Raw genomic sequence first — 22274 nt, forward strand, 5'->3', positions numbered from 1 at the left:
AGTTCTTAAGTTATGCATTTTAGAGTCCATGTTTATTAGACATATTTTTCTTGTTTTTGTGTAAGGAGATTGCTCTCAAAATCTGTAAATGAAATTTAGTTATCACAATTAATAAAATGCTCCGGGCTGCACAGAAGCACATGTAAATGAAATTTTTCTGCAGCCAGTAATGAGTCAGGGTGTGAATTACACACTCAAAGAAGCTACGACCCCCTTGAAATGTCCTCCACAAATGGGGACGAACCTCCGCAAATGGGGATGAAACGTTGGATTTAAATGTGAAATCCATTCGACCATGGCACAACAGCCCAGAACATTTCATTAATTGTGACATTTCCAGTGGTGAAAAGATACACCTTGTATACATAAATAAATAAAAGATAGCAGCACATCATAGCCTTTCTGATATGTTTATCACGGCAACTACAGTACAGAAAAAAAGTTTTATACAAATATACAGATCTCCTAGTAGTCAACTGTAGAGTTTCAATGTGGAATTAAATGTTATGTTAGATGAAGCATTCAGTGAATTCACTTACAGGATAGTGCAGTAAGTTATAAATATCCTTAAGGACAGTTATTATACAATGAGCCTATGTGGTCTGATTAGCATCTGTAATCTTAAATTAGAAATAAACTGCCCTACCATATGCCATGGTAAATCAGAAAAATGAAGTTATGATTTCACACACATTGCCAAATGTACAACTTCTCATCTGACAGAACTGCATCTCCCCTCTTTCAAGACACATGTAGGGACAAAATTGTCCAGGCCTGTGCAAGAGTTGCTGAATCAAGGGATGAGTGATGAAAGGGATCTCCACCAGGGGATCCCCCAAGGCCCTCTCTTCCAGCACATCAAGGGCAACATTTGGGTGATGATGAGCTGATGTTCCTCTCGAGGCTGGTGGTCAAGGACCAATGATGATTGGGGAGCAACATCTGCTGGCTGCTGCAGTGGTGGAGGGATGAACTCCATCACCAATAGATGCCTTCCTGATGAACAGTTCTTTGGGGTGGTTGATTTCACAGAGTGAGAGTGCAAAATATTCGGTTGGTGCATAGGTCTGTAGCATTTTGTTTTGCATGTTTGTTTTCTGTTGCTATGGGTTTATTTATTGGTTGTCATTTTTTATTTGTAGTCACTGTTATTATCTGAGTTTACATATTGCCATTTGGAGATAGTGAGTGGAGTTGTGGATGGTAGAAAATGGAATGCCAAATGGAGAAATTGGAACATTTCTGACATATTCTTCTGTTTGAGCTCATTAGAGGAATGACAGCACCAGAGGCAGCCAGCAACATTTGCACCATGTATGAAGATAATCTACTGGACAGAGCACCGCAAGATAATGGTTTTCTCATATTAAGGAGGATTGTTTTGGTATTAGTGACTCTTCACATTCAGAAAGATCTTTGTGTTTGATGAGGATCATTAAAATGCATTAATCCACTATGATCCATGTCAGTGTGCTCAAGAACCAACACATGTGATGAACTGTGATCATTTCACCATAATGCAACAATTGCACACAGTGAGGAAGGTTCAAAAATTGGGAGTACAGGTACCGCATGCTCTAAGTCAAAATAGCCATATGTGCACCTCTGCTTGCTCATCATCAATTGGCTTATGAACAACACCAACCATTCCTATCCTGTATTGTCACTGGTGATAAAAAATATATCTTTATGTGAAAATAAGGAAAAGAAAGGAATGGTTGATTCCAGACAAGGCATGAACTCCCCGTACAAAGACCTGCAAGCATCCACAGAAGATATGTTACACATCTGGTGGAGCAGTGATGACATGGTGTACTTCAAATTGTTTCCCAGAGATGTAAAAATCATTGCTGACATTTATTGTCAACAACAACAAAGAAATCTTGCAGACTTAATCCAAGAACAACAACCAGGAAGACTGTGAACTACTCCAAAATAAAGCCATTCTGTGTTCTGCTAGACTGACAAAAATCACTATACAAGAGTTGGGTTGGAAATTCATTGTGCATCCACCATATTCACCTAATCTGGCATACTCAGAGTTTCAAATTTTCACACTCTATATCAAACAACCTTCAAGAAACTTCCTTTCTGGATGAAAATGTGCTCCGAAACATGGCTCGATGAGTTCTTCACCTCAAAACCACACAATATCTAGAGTCACGGAATCAAAAAGTTACTCCAGCATTGGGAGACTGTTGTAAATAGTGAAGGAGAATATATTGTTGATGACCAAAGTCTTCATTACATGTACCTGTTGCGTGTATTAAACTTATGGAAAATGTTACGAACTTATGCAGCAACCTAATATGTCATGATAAGCACGCAGGTGATGAGAACACTGGCAGGTGCCACTTGGAGCTTGAATTGGGGCTGGTTGGTCCCTCCCACTTGCACAGATGTTGCCTGTATGAGCGAGTTGAGGATCCCGTCACTCAGTGTGAGACAGCGTTGCTAGTTAGCACAGCAAATCAGGCACTGCTGATGACCCACTGTAACAATATAAAATTGTCTCCCCTTCACACAAAGCTTTGCATCTACTCTGATGTCCGCGCACTGGAGAGGAGGAGATTAGTGTTCAACATCCTGTTGGCAATGAGTTCCATTACAGATGGAACAAAAAAGGGTTTGAACCATCATTCAACTGAATACGAATCCAGTGTGCTAACCACTGGGTGGTGTCCAACCAAACATGCATACTTAGACAGTGGAACACCACTGATATTGTGGCATGGCCTTTAGGCTAGGGGCATGTGGTGTCGAGCTCAGTATGCTAAAGAGAGACTGTGAGCCTGATGGCTTTACAGTGCCTTGAATAGACCGCGCCTATTGATTGGCATGGCTTGATGGAATGCCTAACAACTGGGCACAACATCCTTCTCTTTAGGGACGTCTATTTAACTGGCAACCATTGTCCGAGACAAGGGTGTGGGCACACCCTCAAAAGCAAAAAATGGTAGCTAATTCATGAATTGTGGCATGCATCATTGTAAATGACAAGTTAGCAACATTTGGGAAATTACCCAGGCCACATTAATAGCCACATGGCCCATAAAAAGGACCAGCAAAATCAGAATGCACCCAGGATCATGTGTATTCTGGTGTGGACTGTGACAAAAATTTTTGTGGCATAGCTGAACAGGTTCACATTGCATGCTCTGTGGCAAAATTAATTACTGGCCATTGATGTGTCCCCATACTAGCACTATCATTTGGGACACCACCCAATGAGATAAATGCAACATCTGCAGAATGCATTGTCAAAACAATGGTAGAATAATAATGGAGCAATTCTGGTCTTCTGTAGCTAGCGGTAGGACACTATTGAGAACATAGAGCCTATCATGAAGTTTGAAATACATCTGACAGCACTGGATCTGACTCCACAGCAGAAACGCTCTGTGTAGGGAAAGTGCCTCACTCGTAGCTATGTGACTTCCTACACAAACAACGGAAATCTGTTTAGGGTACCCTGAAGATTCTGGTACAGCGCATAACAAGTCGCTTCCTGCATGTCAAAGTCAACATTGGGATGCTGGAAGACAGGTTGGTATGTACATCTACATAATATCTATACTGTCAAGTGCACTGCAGAGCGCACATCCCATTCTATCAGTTATTAGGGTTTTTATGGCTCTATTCACATATAGACTGTGGGAATAATGATTGATTGAATGCCTCTGTGTATGCTGTAATTATTCTAATCTCGTCCTTATGATCCCTTTGTGAGCATATATATAGGGGATTGTAGTATATTCTTATGATCCCTTTGTGAGCATATATATAGGGGATTGTAGTATATTACTAAAGTCATCATTTAAAGCTGGTTCTTGAAATTTTCTTGGTAGACTTCCTCTGGATAGTCTATGTCTATCTGCAATTGTCTTCCAGTTCAGTTCCTTCAGTATCTCTGTGACACTCTCCCACAAATCAGAGAAACCTGTGACCATTCATGCTGTCCTTCTCTGTATATGTTCCACAACTCCTGTTAGTTCTATTTGGTATGGGTCCCACACACTTGAGCAATATCCTTGAATGATTAATGGAAAATCTCATATAAGATGTGAAACAAATACTAACAAAGAGATAGAGGGGCTGGCCAGTACTTACCTCAGCTCAGTACAGCCGATAGATACACATAAAACAGAACTGAAAATTTACATTCCTAGCTTTCGGAACTTTGTTCCTTCATCAGGGAGGAGAGAGGGGAAAAAAGGGAAGAAGGGAAAGTGGATTCAGTTACTCACAACCCAGGTTATGAAGCAACAGGGAAAGGTAAACAGGGAGGGTAGCAAGGATGGAGGCATGGTTGTCAGAGGGAAGCCAAAGATATTCTACTGTAAGTACTGTGCCAGCTTCAAACCAAAAAGGATGCATACAGAAGTAAAGTATAAAGATAAACACAACTATGTAGGATGAAAAGATGCGTGAATGGCTAAAGAGGAAAGGGAAAGAGGAGAAGACTGAAGAGTGAATGGGAGTGAGGTTGTTTAACGTAGGTTCAGTCCAGGGGGATGGCGGGATGAAAGGATGTGTTGGAGTGCAAGTTCCCATCTCCGCAGTTCAGAGGGACTGGTGTTGGGTGGGAGAAGCCAAATGGCACATACGGTGTAGCAGGTTCCTAGGTCCCTAGAATTATGCTGGAGGGCTTGCTCCGCTACTGGGTATTGGGCATCTCCTAGGCGGACAGTTCGTCTGTGTCCGTTCATTCGCTCAGCCAGTTTGGTTGTTGTCATGCCGATGTAAAAGGCTGTGCAGTGCAGGCACGTCAGTTGATAAATGACATGTGTAGTTTCACACGTAGCCCTGCCTTGAATTGTGTATGTTTTACCAGTAGCGGGGCTGGAGTAGGTGGTTGTGGGCGGATGCATGGGGCAGGTTTTGCAGCGGGGTCGGTTACAGGGGTAGGAACCGCTGGGTAGAGAAGGTAGTCTGGGAATATTGTAGGGTTTAACAAGGATGTTACGGAGGTTAGGGGGGCGACGAAAGGCAACTCTGGGTGGTGTGGGGAGAATTTTGTCAAGGGATGATCTCATTTCAGGGGTTGACTTGAGAAAGTCATATCCCTGACGGAGTAATTTGTTGATGTTTTCGAGGCCAGGATAATATTGGGTGACAAGGGGGACGCTTCTGTGTGGTCTGGGGGTAGGAACATTGTTGTTGGACGGGGAGGAATGTATTGCTCGGGAAATCTGTTTGTGGACAAGGTCTGCAGGATAGTTGCGGGAGAGGAAAGCACTGGTCAGGTTTCCTCCATAACCTCAACTCCTTTTCGAATCTGAATTTCACCTGGTCCTTCTCCAAAACCCAAGCCACCTTCCTGGATGTTGACCTTCATCTTGTTGAAGCTCACATCCACACCTCCGTCCATATCAAACCCACAAACAAACAACAGTACCTTCACTTTGATAGCTGCCATCCTTTCCACATCAAACGCTCCCTTCCCTACAGCCTAGGTATTCGTGGCAAACGTATCTGCTCCAGTGACGAATCCCTCAACAACTACACCAATAACCTGACCAGTGCTTTCCTCTCCCGCAACTATCCTGCAGACCTTGTCCACAAACAGATTTCCCGAGCAATACATTCCTCCCCGTCCAACAACAATGTTCCTACCCCCAGACCACACAGAAGTGTCCCCCTTGTCACCCAATATTATCCTGGCCTCTTAAACATCAACAAATTACTCCGTCAGGGATATGACTTTCTCAAGTCAACCCCTGAAATGAGATCATCCCTTGACAAAATTCTCCCCACACCACCCAGAGTTGCCTTTCGTCGCCCCCCTAACCTCCGTAACATCCTTGTTAAACCCTACAATATTCCCAGACTACCTTCTCTACCCAGCGGTTCCTACCCCTGTAACCGACCCCGCTGCAAAACCTGCCCCATGCATCCGCCCACAACCACCTACTCCAGCCCCGCTACTGGTAAAACATACACAATTCAAGGCAGGGCTACGTGTGAAACTACACATGTCATTTATCAACTGACGTGCCTGCACTGCACAGCCTTTTACATCGGCATGACAACAACCAAACTGGCTGAGCGAATGAACGGACACAGACGAACTGTCCGCCTAGGAGATGCCCAATACCCAGTAGCGGAGCATGCCCTCCAGCATAATTCTAGGGACCTAGGAACCTGCTACACCATATGTGCCATTTGGCTTCTCCCACCCAACACCAGTCCCTCTGAACTGCGGAGATGGGAAATTGCACTCCAACACATCCTTTCATCCCGCCATCCCCCTGGACTGAACCTACGTTAAACAACCTCACTCCCATTCACTCTTCAGTCTTCTCCTCTTTCCCTTTCCTCTTTAGCCATTCACGCATCTTTTCATCCTACATAGTTGTATTTATCTTTATACTTTACTTCTGTATGCATCCTCTTTGGTTTGAAGCTGGCACAGTACTTATAGTAGAATATCTTTGGCTTCCCCCTGACAACCATGCCTCCATCCTTGCTACCCTCCCTGTTTACCTTTCCCCGTTGCTTCATAACCTGGGTTGTGAGTAACTGAATCCACTTTCCCTTCTTCCCTTTTTTCCCCTCTCTCCTCCCTGATGAAGGAACAAAGTTCCGAAAGCTAGGAATGTAAATTTTCAGTTCTGTTTTATGTGTATCTATCGGCTGTACTGAGCTGGGGTAAGTACTGGCCAGCCCCTCAATATCCTTGAATCAGTCACATGAGCGATTTGTAAGCAATCTCCTTAATAGACTAATTGTACTTCCCCAGTATCTTACCAATAAACCAAGTCTACCACTTGCTTTACCCATGACTGAACCTATGTGATCATTCCATTTCATATCCCTATGACGTGTTACACTCAGGTATTTGTAAGTGCTGTACAATTCCAACTGTGAGTCACTGATATTATAGGACACCATGTTTTTTTCATTTTGTGAAGTGCAGAGTTTTACATTTCCGAACATTTAAAGCAAGTTACCAATCTTTGCACTGTTTTGAAATCTTATCGAGATCTGACTGAATTTTTAGGCTGCTTCTTTCAGATAGTACTTCATTACAGATAACTGCATCACCTGCAAAAAGCCTGATGTTGTTATTAATATTGCCTGCAAGTTCATTAATATACAACATTAATAGCAAGGGTCGCAACACACATCCTTGGGGCACGCCAAAAGTTACTTCTACATCTGACAATGAGTTTCCATCCAAGACAATATGCTGGGTCCTCCCTACCAACAAGTTCTTAATCCAGTCACAAATTTCACTTGATACCACATATGATCACACTCTTCACAATAAACATAGGTGTGGTACTGGGCCAAATGATTTTCAGAAATCAAGAAATACTGCATCTACCAGACTGCCTTTATCCAAAGCTTTCAGTATGTCATGTGACAAAAGTGTTAGTCGGGTTTCACATGATGGATGTTTTTGGAATCCATGGTTGTTGCCATGGAGGAGGTCATTCTGTTCAAGATACCTCATTATGTTTGAGCTCAGAATATGTTTTAGCTTAGAATATGTTCTAAGATTCTACAACAAATAGATGTCAACGATATTGGAGGGTAGTTTTATGGATCACTTCTACTATCCTTCTTGTAGACAGTAATGACCTGCACTTTCTCCCAACTATTGGACATTATTTTTTGTTTGAGGGATCTACAATAGATCATAGTTGGAAGAGGGACTAACTCAGCTGCAAATTCATTACAAATTCAGATAGGGATTCCAGATGTTCCTCAACACCACTGACAAACACCACTGAGACTAATACGTATTTCATTATCTTTTCAGTGGTAATAGGATTAAATTAGGCAAGTCTCCTGGGTTTTCCATTGTAAAGGTATTTTTGAAAATGGAGTTAAGAATTTCAGCTTTTGCTCTGCTCCCTCAATTTCAGTTCCTGTCTCATTCGCTAGAGACTAGACACTAACTGTGGAGCTACTAACAGCCTTTCTATATGAAAAGAAATTCATTGAATTTTGTGAAATATCATTTGACAATATTCTGTTACGCATCACACATTGCTCTCTTGACAGCCAAACATGTTTCATTCACGATCTGTCTATCGATAGCCCTATGCTTTGTTTACACCTATTGTGCAGTAATATCTTTTTCTATAGAAGTTTCTTAAGAGTGATTGTATACCATGGACGTTCCCTCTCATTATAAACCTCCCACCCTGTGCTGAAAGTTTCAGGTTCCTCACTGATACAAGAAACTGTTGACTTGTTATCTAGTTTACTGAACATGTATATCTTTCTGCTTGTTTTAGTTGTCCCTTGTACTTTGGAAATCATTGTTGCAACACACATGGTGGTACCAGTTTTGATGTAGACATCCTCCCAGAGGTCAGGTCCATTTGTTGCCATTAGTCCAATAATTTCCATCATGGGTGGGATTACTATCTATCTGTTCTGGGAAGTTTTTGGAGAATGTGTTTAGTAATGTTTTGTAGGATTTCTTATCATGTCCACCACTAACAAAACTGTAATTTTCGCAATTGATTGCTGGATGATTAAAGTCTACACTGATGATTACAGTATGACTGAGGAACATATTAACAAGCAAAAAGCACTTTTCTCTAAAGTTTTGGTCACATCAGGAGAAGGGTCTGGTGGGTGATAGATGGATCTGAATTACCATTTTATGCCCACTGCTGATACTGACTCTTGCCCAAACAATCTCAGACACCACTTTGTTCCAGCATCTGCCACAGTCTACAGTTCATTGCATCCTGTTCCCTCAATGGTACCCAGAATAGCATCTTCAACATGTTGAATGAGGTCCCCAGGCATGCACACCAAGTGCACCTGGCGTCCTTTCCTGCCACTTGCTACCATTTCTCAAAGGGGTACCATCATTCACCCTATGTTTGAACTGCTGATGAGTACTAGACCCCTACCCTTTTGTGTTTGCCTCCTTGTGACAAAACAGGTTTATCCAACATAGGTGAAGTGAGCTCCACTGGCTCAGTTTCATTTTCAATGAAAAACAACACCTCGATCTTGTTGATTTGGGGAATCAGTATAACACCCTGAGTCCTTCCTCGTCCCCGTCCACCTTGTGCAGGACACCTAGATCTTCAGCAAGCTTCAATTTCTGTCTCAGTGGGTTTGAGTTTCTTGTCTACTGTGATAAACACGCCACCTCCATTTCCCATTAGCCTATCCCTCTGATACACATTAAAATTTTCCCCAAAAATCTCACTACTATCAATTTCAGACTTCAACCAGCTTTCTGTAACTAGTATTATGTGATCTTCACTGCTTTTCAGGAGCACTTTTAACTATGGCACTTTGCTGTGAATGCTTTGGCAGTTAACCATTAGGATTTTAATATTCACAACTGTGGGGCACATTTCTTTTGATCTTACACAGTTACTTCTGGGTTTCCTACAGCTATCGTTATTTGGATTGGATGGAGAGTTGCCTAATCTTAAATATCCCTTGTGTGCAACCCACATACAGTCAGCTACCTAGGTAGCAGCCTCTGATATGTAGTTCACACCTGACCTACTTAGGGGGACCATACAGCTGTCAACACTATGGCACAAGTCCAGGAAGTCACAGCCTAGCTTGTCACAGTAGCTCAGTCCTTCCACTCAACTCAGAACCAAAGGGCCACAATCAGTTCCGGGGACAACGGTGAAATTCTATGCGCAAGACTGGTCTTCTCAACCTTGTCTGCAATCACATCCCATACTGTCTACAGAGGAGAGAGGACAAATAGGAGAGGTTAGTACTTGAGGTACATCTGGTACAGGCACCACAGGTACAAAACTCTCAGGAGTTCTTCCAACAAACCAATTCGTAGGAGCTGCCAGTCATTTGACAGCAGTCAGGGTGATTTTCTGCTGCTTACGAATGTCAACCAACTCATCCAGCGTTCAAAAACACATACACAGTGCGGCTGCATTTTGCCTGGTGCTATGTACTGTGGGAGAGTGAACAACTAATTTTAAACTAAGCCTCCTAATTATCTTTTAATTCTGTTGAGCTAAAAAATTACTAATTCGCAACAACACATAACAAAATTTCTATTATAGCAACAGAAAAGCCTGTGGTAAAAATTACTACTTTCCTTAACCATTCGGCAGTGAATATCATAAGAATAATTACTCAGAAGCAAGGGCTAAAACTGTAAACACTGTGCTGTTCTAACCAGGAGCTTGGACTGAGGACCAAACAGAGAGATGAGTTGCTTATATCTGTAAGGAGGTGAAACTTAGTGCCATGGAAGAGCACATGGAACTTTTAGTCATACATGAGCACGAGTGCCTTCTCCTCCTCAATCTGGGAATAATTTCCTTGTGTTGACAACAGAGGCTTTGAGACAAACACAGCAGGCTGCTCCAAACCATTGAGATTTCTCTGCGACAGAACAGCGCCAATGTCATATGGGGACCCATCTGCAGCCAGAGTCAAAGTCTTACTGGAGATGAATACAGCTAAAAGCAGAGCCGAGCAGAGATACTGCCTCATTTTCTGGAATGGTGACTGACATGCCTCCAACAACTCAAACTTAACTCATTTATTACAAAGTTGACTCAACAGATGGCAAATTTTGCAAATGCTGCTCTCTCATGGAGCCAGTAATCCTTATGTCTTCCAAATAGTTGACACGGCATAGAATGTATTTAATGAGTTGCTCAAGAAAATGTTAGTATGCTCCAAGCAGCAACTGTTTTAAAGTGCTACATGCCAAAAGGAGAATTTAGTACTAAAATCCACTGAGGCTCAGTGTCCAATGGCAACAGCAAGTATGTATCTCTGAGGTCAATTTTGGCAAAACACTGACCCCGGCCAATTTAGTCAACAACTATCAGGTCATGGTATGAGATAAACATCTATTTCACTTTGTAAGTTAATCAAGTTCTTGAAATTACCACAAAGTCTAACACTGTCTTTGGGTTTCTGTATTGTGACCATCGGTGTCGTCCACTGGTAAACGGTGACACCGCCCTAAGATTCTCCCATCTGTAAAGTTCAGCCTTCACTTCATCTCGCATAACAAAGGACATGAGGCAGGCTCAACAGAACTTAGCAACCACTGACAGTCAGTGTAATGTGAAACTCAAAACAGGTGGCTTCAGAAATGCCTTTTTATTAATAAACAGTCAATCAGTCAATTGCAGCAATGCCTCCAAGTTCTGAAATGGTACTATCTGAGAGAGCAGTCTAATTTTATCAACCATCTCAAACCAAAAAATAGTGAAAGCATCAAGCCCGAAAATATTTTCTGCCAACTGTGTATTGACAACCAAAAGTGTGAGCTGCCATTCTACAGTTTTGGATTTGGCTGCAAGAAGTAGTTGTCCCCACAAGGGAACCCTCTGCCTGCTATAAAGTACTGCTTGATGTGCTGTAAGGAGGGTGTGGTGGGCAGGGGCAGGCTATCTAAGTATCCAAATAGATTAGACTGGCCACAGCTCTTCCATCTAACTGAAACTCAGTACAACACCTAGCTATCTATGAAGTTTTATCAAACAATGGAAAGTCCAGGATGGAATGTAACAATATTATGAGATGGAAAGTTGCCACTCACCATACAGGGGAAATGCTGAGTCACAGATAGGCACAAAAAAAAAATCTGTCACAATAAGCTTTAAGCCAGCAAGGCCTTCATCAAAAACAGACAAACAGACAAACACACACACACACACACACACACACACACACACACACACACCTACATCTACATCCATACTGCGCAAACCACCTGATGGTGTGTGGCGGAGGGTACCTTGAGTACCTCTATCGGTTCTCCCTTCTATTCCAGTCTCGTATTGTTCATGGAAAGGAGGATTGTCGGTATGCCTCTGTGTGGGCTCTAATCTCTGATTTTATACTCATGGTCTCTTCGCAAGATGTACGTAGGAGGGAGCAATATACTGCTTGACTCTTCGGTGAAGGTATGTTCTCGAAACTTCAACAAAAGCCCGTACCGAGCTACTGAGCATCTCTCCTGCAGATTCTTCCACTGGAGTTTATCTATCATCTCCGTAACGCTTTCGTGATTACTAAATGATCCTGTAACGAAGCGCGCTGCTCTCCATTGGATCTTCTCTATCTCTCCTATCAATCCTACCTGGCACGGATCCCATACTGCTGAGCAGTATTCAAGCAGTGGGCGAACAAGCGTACTGTAACCTACTTCCTTTGTTTTTGGATTGCATTTCCTTAGGATTCTTCCAATGAAACTCAGTCTGGCATCTGCTTTACCGACGATCAACTTTATATGATCATTCCATTTTAAATCACTCCTAATGCGTACTCCCAGATAATTTATGGAATTAACTGCTTCCAGTTGCTGACCTGCTATATTGTAGCTAAATGATAAGGGATCTTTCTTTCTATGTATTCGCAGCACATTACACTTGTCTACATTGAGATTCAATTGCCATTCCCTGCACCATGTGTCAATTTGCTGCAGATCCTCCTGCATTTCAGTACAATTTCCCATTGTTACAACCTCTCGATATACCACAGCATCATCCGCAAAAAGCCTCAGTGAACTTCCGATGTCATCCACAAGGTCATTTATGGATATTGTGAACAGCAACGGTCCTACGACACTCCCCTGTGGCACACCTGAAATCACTCTTACTTCGGAAGACTTCTCTCCATTGAGAATGACATGCTGCGTTCTGTTATCTAGGAACTCTTCAATCCAATCACACAACTAGTCTGATAGTCCATATGCTCTTACTTTGTCATTAAACGTCTGTGGGGAACTGTATTGAACGCCTTGTGGAAGTCAAGAAACATGGCATCTACCTGTGAACCCATGTCTATGGCCCTCTGAGTCTCGTGGACAAATAGCGTGAGCTGGGTTTCACACGACCGTCTTTTTCGAAACCCATACCTTCTTTTTTTTTTGGTTTTAGGGCGCAAAACTGCTATGGTCATTAGCGCCCGGTCTGTTACTTAGAAAACAGTAAAAAACGAAGATGGAAACCAGCAGCAATGGGAACGAAACTCAAAAAAATCGGAGAAACTAAAAGCAGAAGGAAAGCTTAAAATTCCACTACAGAAAGGGGTTGGTTGTCCCCCAGCTGTAGACGGGGGCGTAACGGAGTAAAATAGGGGCAGTCAATTAAAAGGTGTCTTACCGTCCACAGCTGAGAGCAGTGGGGACAGAGTGGGGGAGGATCGCCGCTTAAAAGATGTCGATGGCTAAAAAGACAGTGCCCTATCCGGAGTCGAGTTAAAATTACCTCCTCCCGACGACGCGTTCGGGAGGAAGAGGTCCAAGCACAAGGAAGAGCTTTCACACCCCGCAATTTACTATGGGGAAGTGTCGACCAATATGCGTGCCATAAAAGAACAACACGACGACATAAAACGCTCTGTAGATAGGCGAAGGGAATCGATTGAATAGCTGGCCGAAGAAGAGAGACTGCAGCCTTGGCCGCTATATCGGCCGCCTCATTTCCACATATACCGTGTCCCGGGAGCCAGAGGAACGCCACCGAGACGCCCTCCAGGTGGAGCAAGCGCAGACAGTCCTGAATCCGGTGGACCAGAGGGTGGACAGGGTAAAGAGCTTGGAGACTGAGGAGAGAGCTGAGAGAATCTGAGCAGATAACATACTGTATCCGCTGATGGCGGCCGATGTAGTGGACAGCCTGGAGAACAGCGTAAAGCTCCGCAGTATACACCGAACACTGGTCGGGAAGCCGAAATTGATTTGGGGTGTCACCAACAATATAGGCACTCCCTACACCAAACGATGTTTTTGACCCATCAGTGTAAATAAATGTGGCTTCCGTCATTTGTGCACATAGAGCAGAAAATGCCCGACGATAAACAAGTGAAGGAGTACCATCCTTGGGAAACTGACAAAGGTCACGGAGCAGGCAGATCCGGGGATGGAGCCAAGGTGGTGCTGTACCCCAAGTTGTCAAGAAGGTTTTAGGAAAGCGGAAGGAAAGAGAATGGAGCAGTTGACGGAAGCGGACTCCCGGTGGTAGTAGGGAGGAGGGGCGGCCTGCATACCCTACATCAAAGGAGGCGTCGAAAAAAATGTCATGGGCTGGATTAGCAGGCATGGAAGACAGATGGCTAGCATAACGACTCAGAAGGACTGCTCGCCGATTGGACAGCGGAGGTTCAGCAGTCTCAGCATAAAGGCTTTCCACAGGGCTGGTGTAAAAAGCTCCAGACACTAAATGTAATCCACGGTGGTGGATAGAGTCGAGACACCGAAGAATAGACGGCCAAGCAGAGGAGTAAACTATGCTTCCATAGTCCAATTTCGAGCGCACTAAGGCGCGATAGAGGCGGAGAAGGGCCACTCGGTCCGCTCTCCAGGAGGTACCATTCAGGACACGGAGGGTGTTGAGGGATCGCAGACAGCGAGCCGAAAGATAGGAAACGTGGGAGGACCAGCACAGTTTTCTGTCAAACATAAGACCCAAGAATTTAGCGACGTCTGGAAACGGAAGGTTGACAGGTCCTAGATGTAAGGAGGGTGGAACAAACTCCTTACGTCACCAAAAATTAACACAAACGGTCTTACTGGGAGAAAAACGGAAGCCGGTTTCGATGCTCCAAGAGTGGAGGCGATCGAGACATCCTTGAAGACGTCGTTCAAGAAGGCTGGTCCGTTGAGAGCTGTAGTAGATTGCAAAATCGTCCACAAAGAGGGAGCCCCAGATATCAGGAAGGAGACAATCCATAATTGGATTTATAGCAATGGCTAACAGTACAACACTCAGCACGGAGCCCTGGGGTACCCCGTTTTCTTGGGAGTAAGTACGGGAGAGAGTAGTGTTCACCCGCACTCTAAATGTGCGCTCTGCCATAAATTCGCGAAGAAAAAGGGGCAGCCGACCTCGAAAGCCCCAAGAGAACAGTGTGCAGAGGATGCCTGTCCTCCAACAGGTATCGTATGCTCTCTCCAGATCAAAAAATATTGCTACTGTTTGGCATTTCCAGAGAAAATTGTTCATGATATAAGTGGAGAGAGCAACAAGATGGTCAACTGCAGAACGATGCTTTCGGAATCTGCATTGGGCAGGTGTTAAAAGACTTCGGGACTCCAGCCACCAAGCTAAACGGCAATTCACCATACGCTCCAAAACCTTACATACACTACTCGTGAGAGAAATGGGGCGATAGCTAGAGGGGAGATGTTTGTCCTTTCCAGGTTTCGGAACAGGAACGATGATAGCTTCCCGCCATCGTCTGGGAAAAGTACCGTCAGTCCAAATTCGATTATAAAGGCGAAGGAGGTAACGCAGACTATGGGTTTGTAAATGCAGCAACATTTGGACGTGGATACCATCCGGTCCTGGGGCGGAGGAGCGAGAAGAAGAGAGTGCATGTTGGAGTTCCCGCATGGAGAAAACAAGAAGTCGCACTTCCGCTGCACGTTTCTTCAGGAGAAACGCTGGCAGGTAATTTGAAGAGCTCAAAATCTCAGCAAAGTGCTGACCCAATGAGTTAGAAATTGCGACGGGGTCCACTAATGTGTCATGCGCGACAGTGAGCCCTGAGACCGGGGAGAAACTAGGCGCGCCTGATAACCGTCGAAGCCGACTCCAAACTTCCGAGGAGGGAGTGAAGGTGTTAAATGAGCTAATAAAGAATTTCCAGCTTGCCTTCGTGATATCGCAGATGACGCGATGGCATCGCGCATGGAACTGCTTATAGCGGATACAGTTGGCCAAAGAAGGATGGTGGCGGAAAACGCGAAGAGCACGTCGCCGCTCACGTATTGCGTCACGGCACGTCTCGTTCCACCAAGGAACTGGGGGGCGCCGGGGCAATTCGGAGGTGCGTGGTATTGAACGTTCCGCAGCTGTAAGAATAACGTCGGTAATATGTGTGACCTCATCGTCGACGGTGGGAAAGTGACGATCATCGAATGTCGCTAGAGACGAAAAAAGTGTCCAATCGGCTTGGGCAAACTTCCTGCATAGTGGGCGCATATATGGCTGTTGAGGCTGCAGTCTAAGGACACATGGAAAGTGGTCACTCGAGTGTGTAACGTCAAGGGCGAACCATTCGAAGCGCCAAGCTAGCGGAACAGTACCGAGCGAAAGGTCCAAGTGAGAGAAATTTGTCGTGGAGGCAGACAAAAACGTAGGGACCCCAGTGTTGAGGCAAACTAGATCCGCTTGGTGGAAGACGTCTAGCAATAGTGAGCCACGTGGACAAGGATGTGGAGATCCCCAAAGCGGGCGGTGGGCATTGAAGTCCCCAACCAGCAAATAGGGGGGTGGAAGCTGACCAAGAAGATGAAGGAGATCAGCTTGTGCCATTGGTGTGGACGAGGGAATGTATACAGTACAAAGAGAAAAGGTATATCCAGAAAGGGAAAGATGGACAGTGACAGTTTGGAAGGAAGTGTTTAAGTGGATTGGGTGATAATGGAGAGTATCATGGAGAAGAATCATGAGTCCTCCATGGACTGGAGTGCCTTCAACAGAAGGGAGATCAAATGGGACGGGCTGAAAATGGGGGAGAACAAAGCGGTCATGGGGACGCAGCTTTGTTTCCTGAAGACAGAAGATGACCGGCGAGTAGGATCGTAAGAGGATCAACAATTCATCCCGATTGGCTCGAATGCCACGGATATTCCAGTGGATAATGGGCATAGGGTGAACAGAAAATGGAGGAATGTGACCAAGGTTGCTGTCAACTCATCGACTGCTCAGAGCTTGCGACCAACAGCACGGAATGGCATTCAGCCGAAGGCAGAAGATCCTGATCCATAGGTTGTTCTGGAGCAGCTCCTGCCACCAGCAATTGGCCGGTTGATCGGCCGCCAGCAGTGCGCCTCGGCGACACAGAAGACGGCCGAGGGCGATTTCCGCCAGGTGGTGCTGTAGATGGGACACGCCTTGGCGGAGAAGGAGATGAACTGGGTTTTTTAGTAGCCTTCTTGGAAATATGATGTTTACATGGAGGAGGACCTGATGGTTGTGAAGTTGGGGTACGTAAAAAATCTTCACGAGTATGCTCTTTTTTCGAAATCTTGGTGTCTGACTTTTGGGCTCGAGATTTAGCAGAACCCGATGAAGGGTGAGCCATAGAGTGGGCAGGCGAAAGTGGTGAGGTTGAACGGGCGATCTTTGCGCTGGCCGATCTGACGACCGTGGCACTAAAGGTGAGGTCGCAAGTCTGTGTGGCCGCCTCCTTTGTTGGCCGAGGAGAAGCAAGGACAGTGCTGTATTTTCCTGTCTGAGGCACAGTGGGCTGTCGACTGGGGAATAATTTTCGAGCAGCAAAGGTCGACACCTTTTCCTTGACTCTGATTTCCTGGATGAGCTTTTTGTCTTTAAAAACGGGGAAATCTCGAGAGGAAGCAGCGTGGTCACCCATACAGTTGATGCAGCGAGGGGATGGAGGTGGACAAGCATCCTCATGGGCATCCTTGCCACACGTAACACATTTGGCCAGATTGGAACAGGACTGGCTGGTGTGATTGAACCGCTGACACTGATAGCAACGCGTAGGGTTTGGGACGTAAGGGCAAACGGGAATTATCTTTATCTCATAGCCTGCTTTGATTTTCGATGGTAGTTGAACTTTGTCAAATGTCAAGAAGACAGTGCGGGCTGGAATGATGTTCGTGTCAACCCTTTTCATAACTCTATGAACAGCCGTTACGCCCTGGTCAGACAGGTAGTGCTGAATTTCTTCGTCAGACAATCCATCGAGGGAGCGTGTATAAATGACTCCACGCGAGGAATTTAAAGTGCGGTGCGCTTCAACCCGGACAGGGAAGGTGTGTAGCAGTGAAGTACGCAGCAATTTTTGTGCCTGGAGGGCACTGACTGTTTCTAACAACAAGGTGCCATTCCGTAGTCTGGAACAAGACTTTACAGGACCTGCAATTGCGTCGACACCTTTCTGAATAATGAAAGGGTTGACCGTGGAGAAGTCGTGGCCTTCGTCAGACCGAGAAACAACAAGGAACTGTGGCAACGATGGAAGAACTGTCTGTGGCTGAGACTCAGTGAACTTACGCTTGTGAGCAGACATAGTGGAAGGTGAGGAAACCATTGCGGAAGAATCCCCCATGATTACCGGCGTCTCCGATGGTGCGCTCCTCCCTTGTGGGGGCCCCCTCTGAGGGCACTCCCGCCTTAGGTGATTGTTCACACCTCAGGTCACACCTCCCGACAAACGGACGGAGGGACCAATCAGCAGTTTCGGAAGGTATCAGCTCGGGTAATCACCCCTCCCTGGGCCTGGCCGTTACCAGGGGGTACGTATGTGTCCTACCTGTCTCCCCGGGGCGGGGAATTACGCACAAAAATGCGTGGGTCGGCCTTCAGACACGCACAGGGAGGAAGAAAGAGAAAGGGAAAAACAAAGAAAGGGAAAGGAAAGAAGAGAGGTCTCAAACGCCACAGCGGAGAAAAGGGTAAAGAGAAGAGGTAAGGAAAAGAGAAGGACAAAGGATGGATGAAGACATACAAGCAGAGAAGGCGAAGAATGCGTTACATTTACGAGCGTCCGTCTCCGGACGTAGGCACAAACCATACTCCCAGAGGGGGAGAAAGGGAAGGAAAGAGCCAGAGGTGAGGGGAGGGGGGGGGGGGGGGGCGAAGATGGGGAATAGGGAAGGATGCGGAAAAGTAAGGTATGCAGCCCGGAAAGGAAGGAGGGCCACATTAGCTCGGGGTCCCGTGCTCGCTACGCACGTATCCACAAAAGAGTTGTGGAGCCCCTGGGTGGGAAACCCATGCTGATTCCTACAGAGTAGATTTCTGGTCTCCAGAAAAGTCATTATACTCGAATATAATACGTGTTCCAAAATTCTACAACTGATCAACATTAGAGATATAGGTCTATAGTTCTGCACATCTGTTCGACATCCCTTCCTGAAAACGGGGATGACCTGTGCCCTTTTCCACCCACCCACACACACACACACACACACACACACACACACACACACACACAAATAAATGTAACTCACATACACATGACCGCAGCCTCTGGCAACTGTTGCCACAGACTGCAGTCATGAGTGTGTGAGTTGCATTTGTGTACGTGTGTGTGTGTGTGTGTGTGTGTGTGTGTGTGTGTGAGAGAGAGAGAGAGAGAGAGAGAGAGAGAGAGAGATCTATTTTTGATGAAAGCCCTGCTGGCCTATCTGCAACTCAGAATCTCCACTATATGGTGAGTGACAACTTACCATTTCATAACACTGTATGAAGTTTTATCATAATAAGCTGGAATGAGATTTTCACTCTGCAGTGAAGTGTGCGCTGATATGAAACTTCCTGGCAGATTAAAACTGTGTGCCGGACCGAGTTCGAGTCTTGGTCTGGCACACAGTTTTAATCTGCCAGGAAGTTTCATCATAATAAGCTGTAGCTGTGGGCCTGCTGAGGTGCTTGTAGACTTGACTGCAAACACGGGGATGTTATCCTGTGGTGTTTCCCACAAACAGTTGCTAGCTCTCCTGGTGTAAGACAGGTGCAACAAGCTGCAGAGAAACAGAGGAATTCTCTCCTCTTGCATAATGACCAGCAATCTCGATACGACTGCTTCGGCCGTGGGGACAAGAATGGTGCTCTGTGCCCACTGTGAACTAAGTGGAAGACTCACACAACTGAGACCAAGAGTTGTCTGGTGCTGTGCACACCTTTGTAGCAGACCTGTGATAAAACTTCGGAGTACCCATTTGAGTGCTAAGCCTGCCAGCCCACCTAGACAAAGTGGTCACTGGAGCCTGAATATCTCCCAATGGGGACTCATCACACTGCTGTGGCTTGTGAAGTTTTGCCACCTACCAATCATCTGAAAACGAATTTTATGCCACAGTAGTCAAGTTACATCATTTAAGGTTAGATATGAGTGAACTAACACTTTACTATGTACAGCCCCATCTGGCACCAGCCACACCACAAATCATGAATTAGGGAGCCCAAATAGGAAGTGCTACAGTGTTCACACTCAAAATGTCTATGTGGTAACCCCTGCAATTCTGTCAACCATGCTACAATGACTCACTTGGACGGTTCTGATTTGATTAAACTGTAAGTGGGTAGCCACCACGTGCAGCTGCTGACCACAGCAGTGCCTTAGTAATTGACACAACTCTGAAAATTCAACATTTCAAGGTGTGCAAGGGGCCACAGTTACTGTACTACGTCATACAAACCACTGTTACTCAATAGCAACAAAGTGCTCTGATCTTCCAGCTAGGTGAAGCTCCTAATCTGGCAGTAAAGCTTAAAATGACATAAATAATTTTTTATCTTTCTATTGTCTCATCAAACCTGCAGGTGGGGTTGGCAGTTGCGGCTGTGCCACCCGTGCTCATGCTCCTGGCAGCACTGTGTCCTGTTGTTGTTGATGATGATGTTTCAGTTGTCCTCCTGCAGCTGGATTTGTTGCCTCTAGCACAGTTCCACAATGGTCACAAATGATAACAAACATACACGCGAGAGAAAATACTTATCCTCAACTGTTATATCTCTTGTAGCAAAATGATTGCATTCAGGATAATGCTCAAAATGAGCCCGTGATAAACACCAAGAGTCAACCTACCTAGTGAAAAAACAGTCGAAAGCATGGTCAAGCACAAACAAGGAGTTAATGAAGTGTGACCGTGTGAAAAAATCACAACACAGACTGCAAGTGAGCGTAAGCCTAATAAAGAAGAACCTGGGCTAAAGGTTAGTATGCAACTGACTCCAGACTCTGCATTGCTGAACTAGGGAAGTTACTATTCCACAAGCACTGCCCAATGTATGCAAAACTCATGCTGTGGATCATTCTGATTCTTGACCATGAACTTCTCTTCTGACATGGCTGTGTCTGGCAGTATACCAGAGTGGGAATAACATGTTTACTAGTAGCATTATGACATTGTATAAGTAGTTCCAACCAAAATTAATCTCTGGCTAGACAATTCATTTCTAAAGAAAATAAATGGTTACAAGAACCTAGGTGTCACCATACATCTATATACGACATGGAGACCACATATAGAAAACATTCCCTCAAATATTCCCTTCAAAATAAACTATAATGTATTTCTGATAAGAAAATGTCCACTATAGTAAACGAAGACATATTATCAAAAATGAATTCTGGGTGGCTCTGCCTACACTTTCACTTTACTATGTTGTGAGCTGGTGCTACAAATATTCACACACAGAGTATCTTTATTTCAGAAGAAAGGGCATTAAATGTGTAATAGCTACTCTTCAAGACAGTCCTGCAGGGATAAATTCAAAGAACTTAGTGTACTGACAATACCCTCATTTTATATGTCAACCAGTTAGGTTTCTGAAAATAAATTTCAAAGCATTATTAGGCATGATGTGCATGTCTATAATACATGGAAAAGGAATGATTAAGATTTTTGCAGCAAATGCATAAAACTAATCGACAAAGATCCTGTAAATGTTAGTAGAATTCTGTTCATCAAGCTACCTATTGTCTGAAGAGCTTACAATTAGAGAAAATACATGATTTTTAAATAAACTGAAACAATTTTTAATTTCTGTTTGTGTATCTGGTGTTAGTGAATATCAAGAAATCCACTATGATGGTCAACATATTACAAAATAGTTTTCTTTGATGTAAGCATGAGAAGAATTTGTTTCCATAAGGGTGCTGTCCCCTTCCCCATGAACCGTGGACCTTGCCATTGAAGGGGAGACTTGCGTGCCTCAGCGATACAGATGGCCGTACCATAGGTGCCACCAAAATGGAGGGGTATCCGTCGAGAGGCCAGACAAACGTATGGTTCCTGAAGAGGGGCAGCAGCCTTTTCAGTAGTTGCAGGGGCAACAGTCTGGATGATTGACTGATCTGGCCTTGTAACACTAATCAAAACAGCCTTGCTGTGCTGGTATTGCGAACGGCTGAAAGCAAGGGGAAACTACAGCCAAAATTTTTCCCGAGGGCATGCAGCTTTACTATATGGTTAAATGACGATGGCATCCTCTTGTGTAAAATATTCCGGAGGTAAAATAGTCTCCCATTCGGATCTCTGGGCGGGGACTACTCAGGAGGACGTCATTATCAGGAGAAAGAAAACTGGAGTTCTACGGATCGGAATGTGGAATGTCGGATCCCTTAATCGAGCAGGTAGGTTAGAAAATTTACAAAGGGAAATGGATAGGTTAAATTTAGATATAGTGGGAATTAGTGAAGTTCGGTGGCAGGAGGAACAAGACTTTTGGTCAGGTGAACATAGGGTTATAAATACAAAATCAAATAGGGGTAATGCAGGAGTAGGTTTAATAATGAATAAAAAAATAGGAGTGTGGGTAAGCTACTACAAACAGCATAGTGAATGCATTATTGTGGCCAAGATA

The 22274-nt window shown here is 44.7% G+C and overlaps 1 protein-coding gene across 4 annotated transcripts in view; it reads right to left on the reverse strand.

The window, feature by feature from the left end:
• LOC124620972 (set1/Ash2 histone methyltransferase complex subunit ASH2-like) overlaps nt 1-22274 on the reverse strand; it is a 119385-nt gene that overhangs the window by 71419 nt on the left and 25692 nt on the right. Inside the window, exon 1 of one of the 4 annotated variants that reach the window (XM_047147106.1) lies at nt 20223-20298. The exons of the other annotated variants lie outside the window; for them this stretch is intronic. Within the exon in view, the coding sequence (XP_047003062.1) occupies nt 20223-20266 (44 nt within the window). The 5' untranslated portion in view covers nt 20267-20298. Of the gene's footprint in view, nt 1-20222; nt 20299-22274 lie in introns of those variants that run through there. 4 annotated transcript variants of the gene reach the window in all.

The sequence above is a fragment of the Schistocerca americana genome, chromosome 1, assembly GCF_021461395.2.
Source record: "Schistocerca americana isolate TAMUIC-IGC-003095 chromosome 1, iqSchAmer2.1, whole genome shotgun sequence".
Classification (NCBI taxonomy): Eukaryota; Metazoa; Arthropoda; class Insecta; order Orthoptera; family Acrididae; genus Schistocerca; species Schistocerca americana.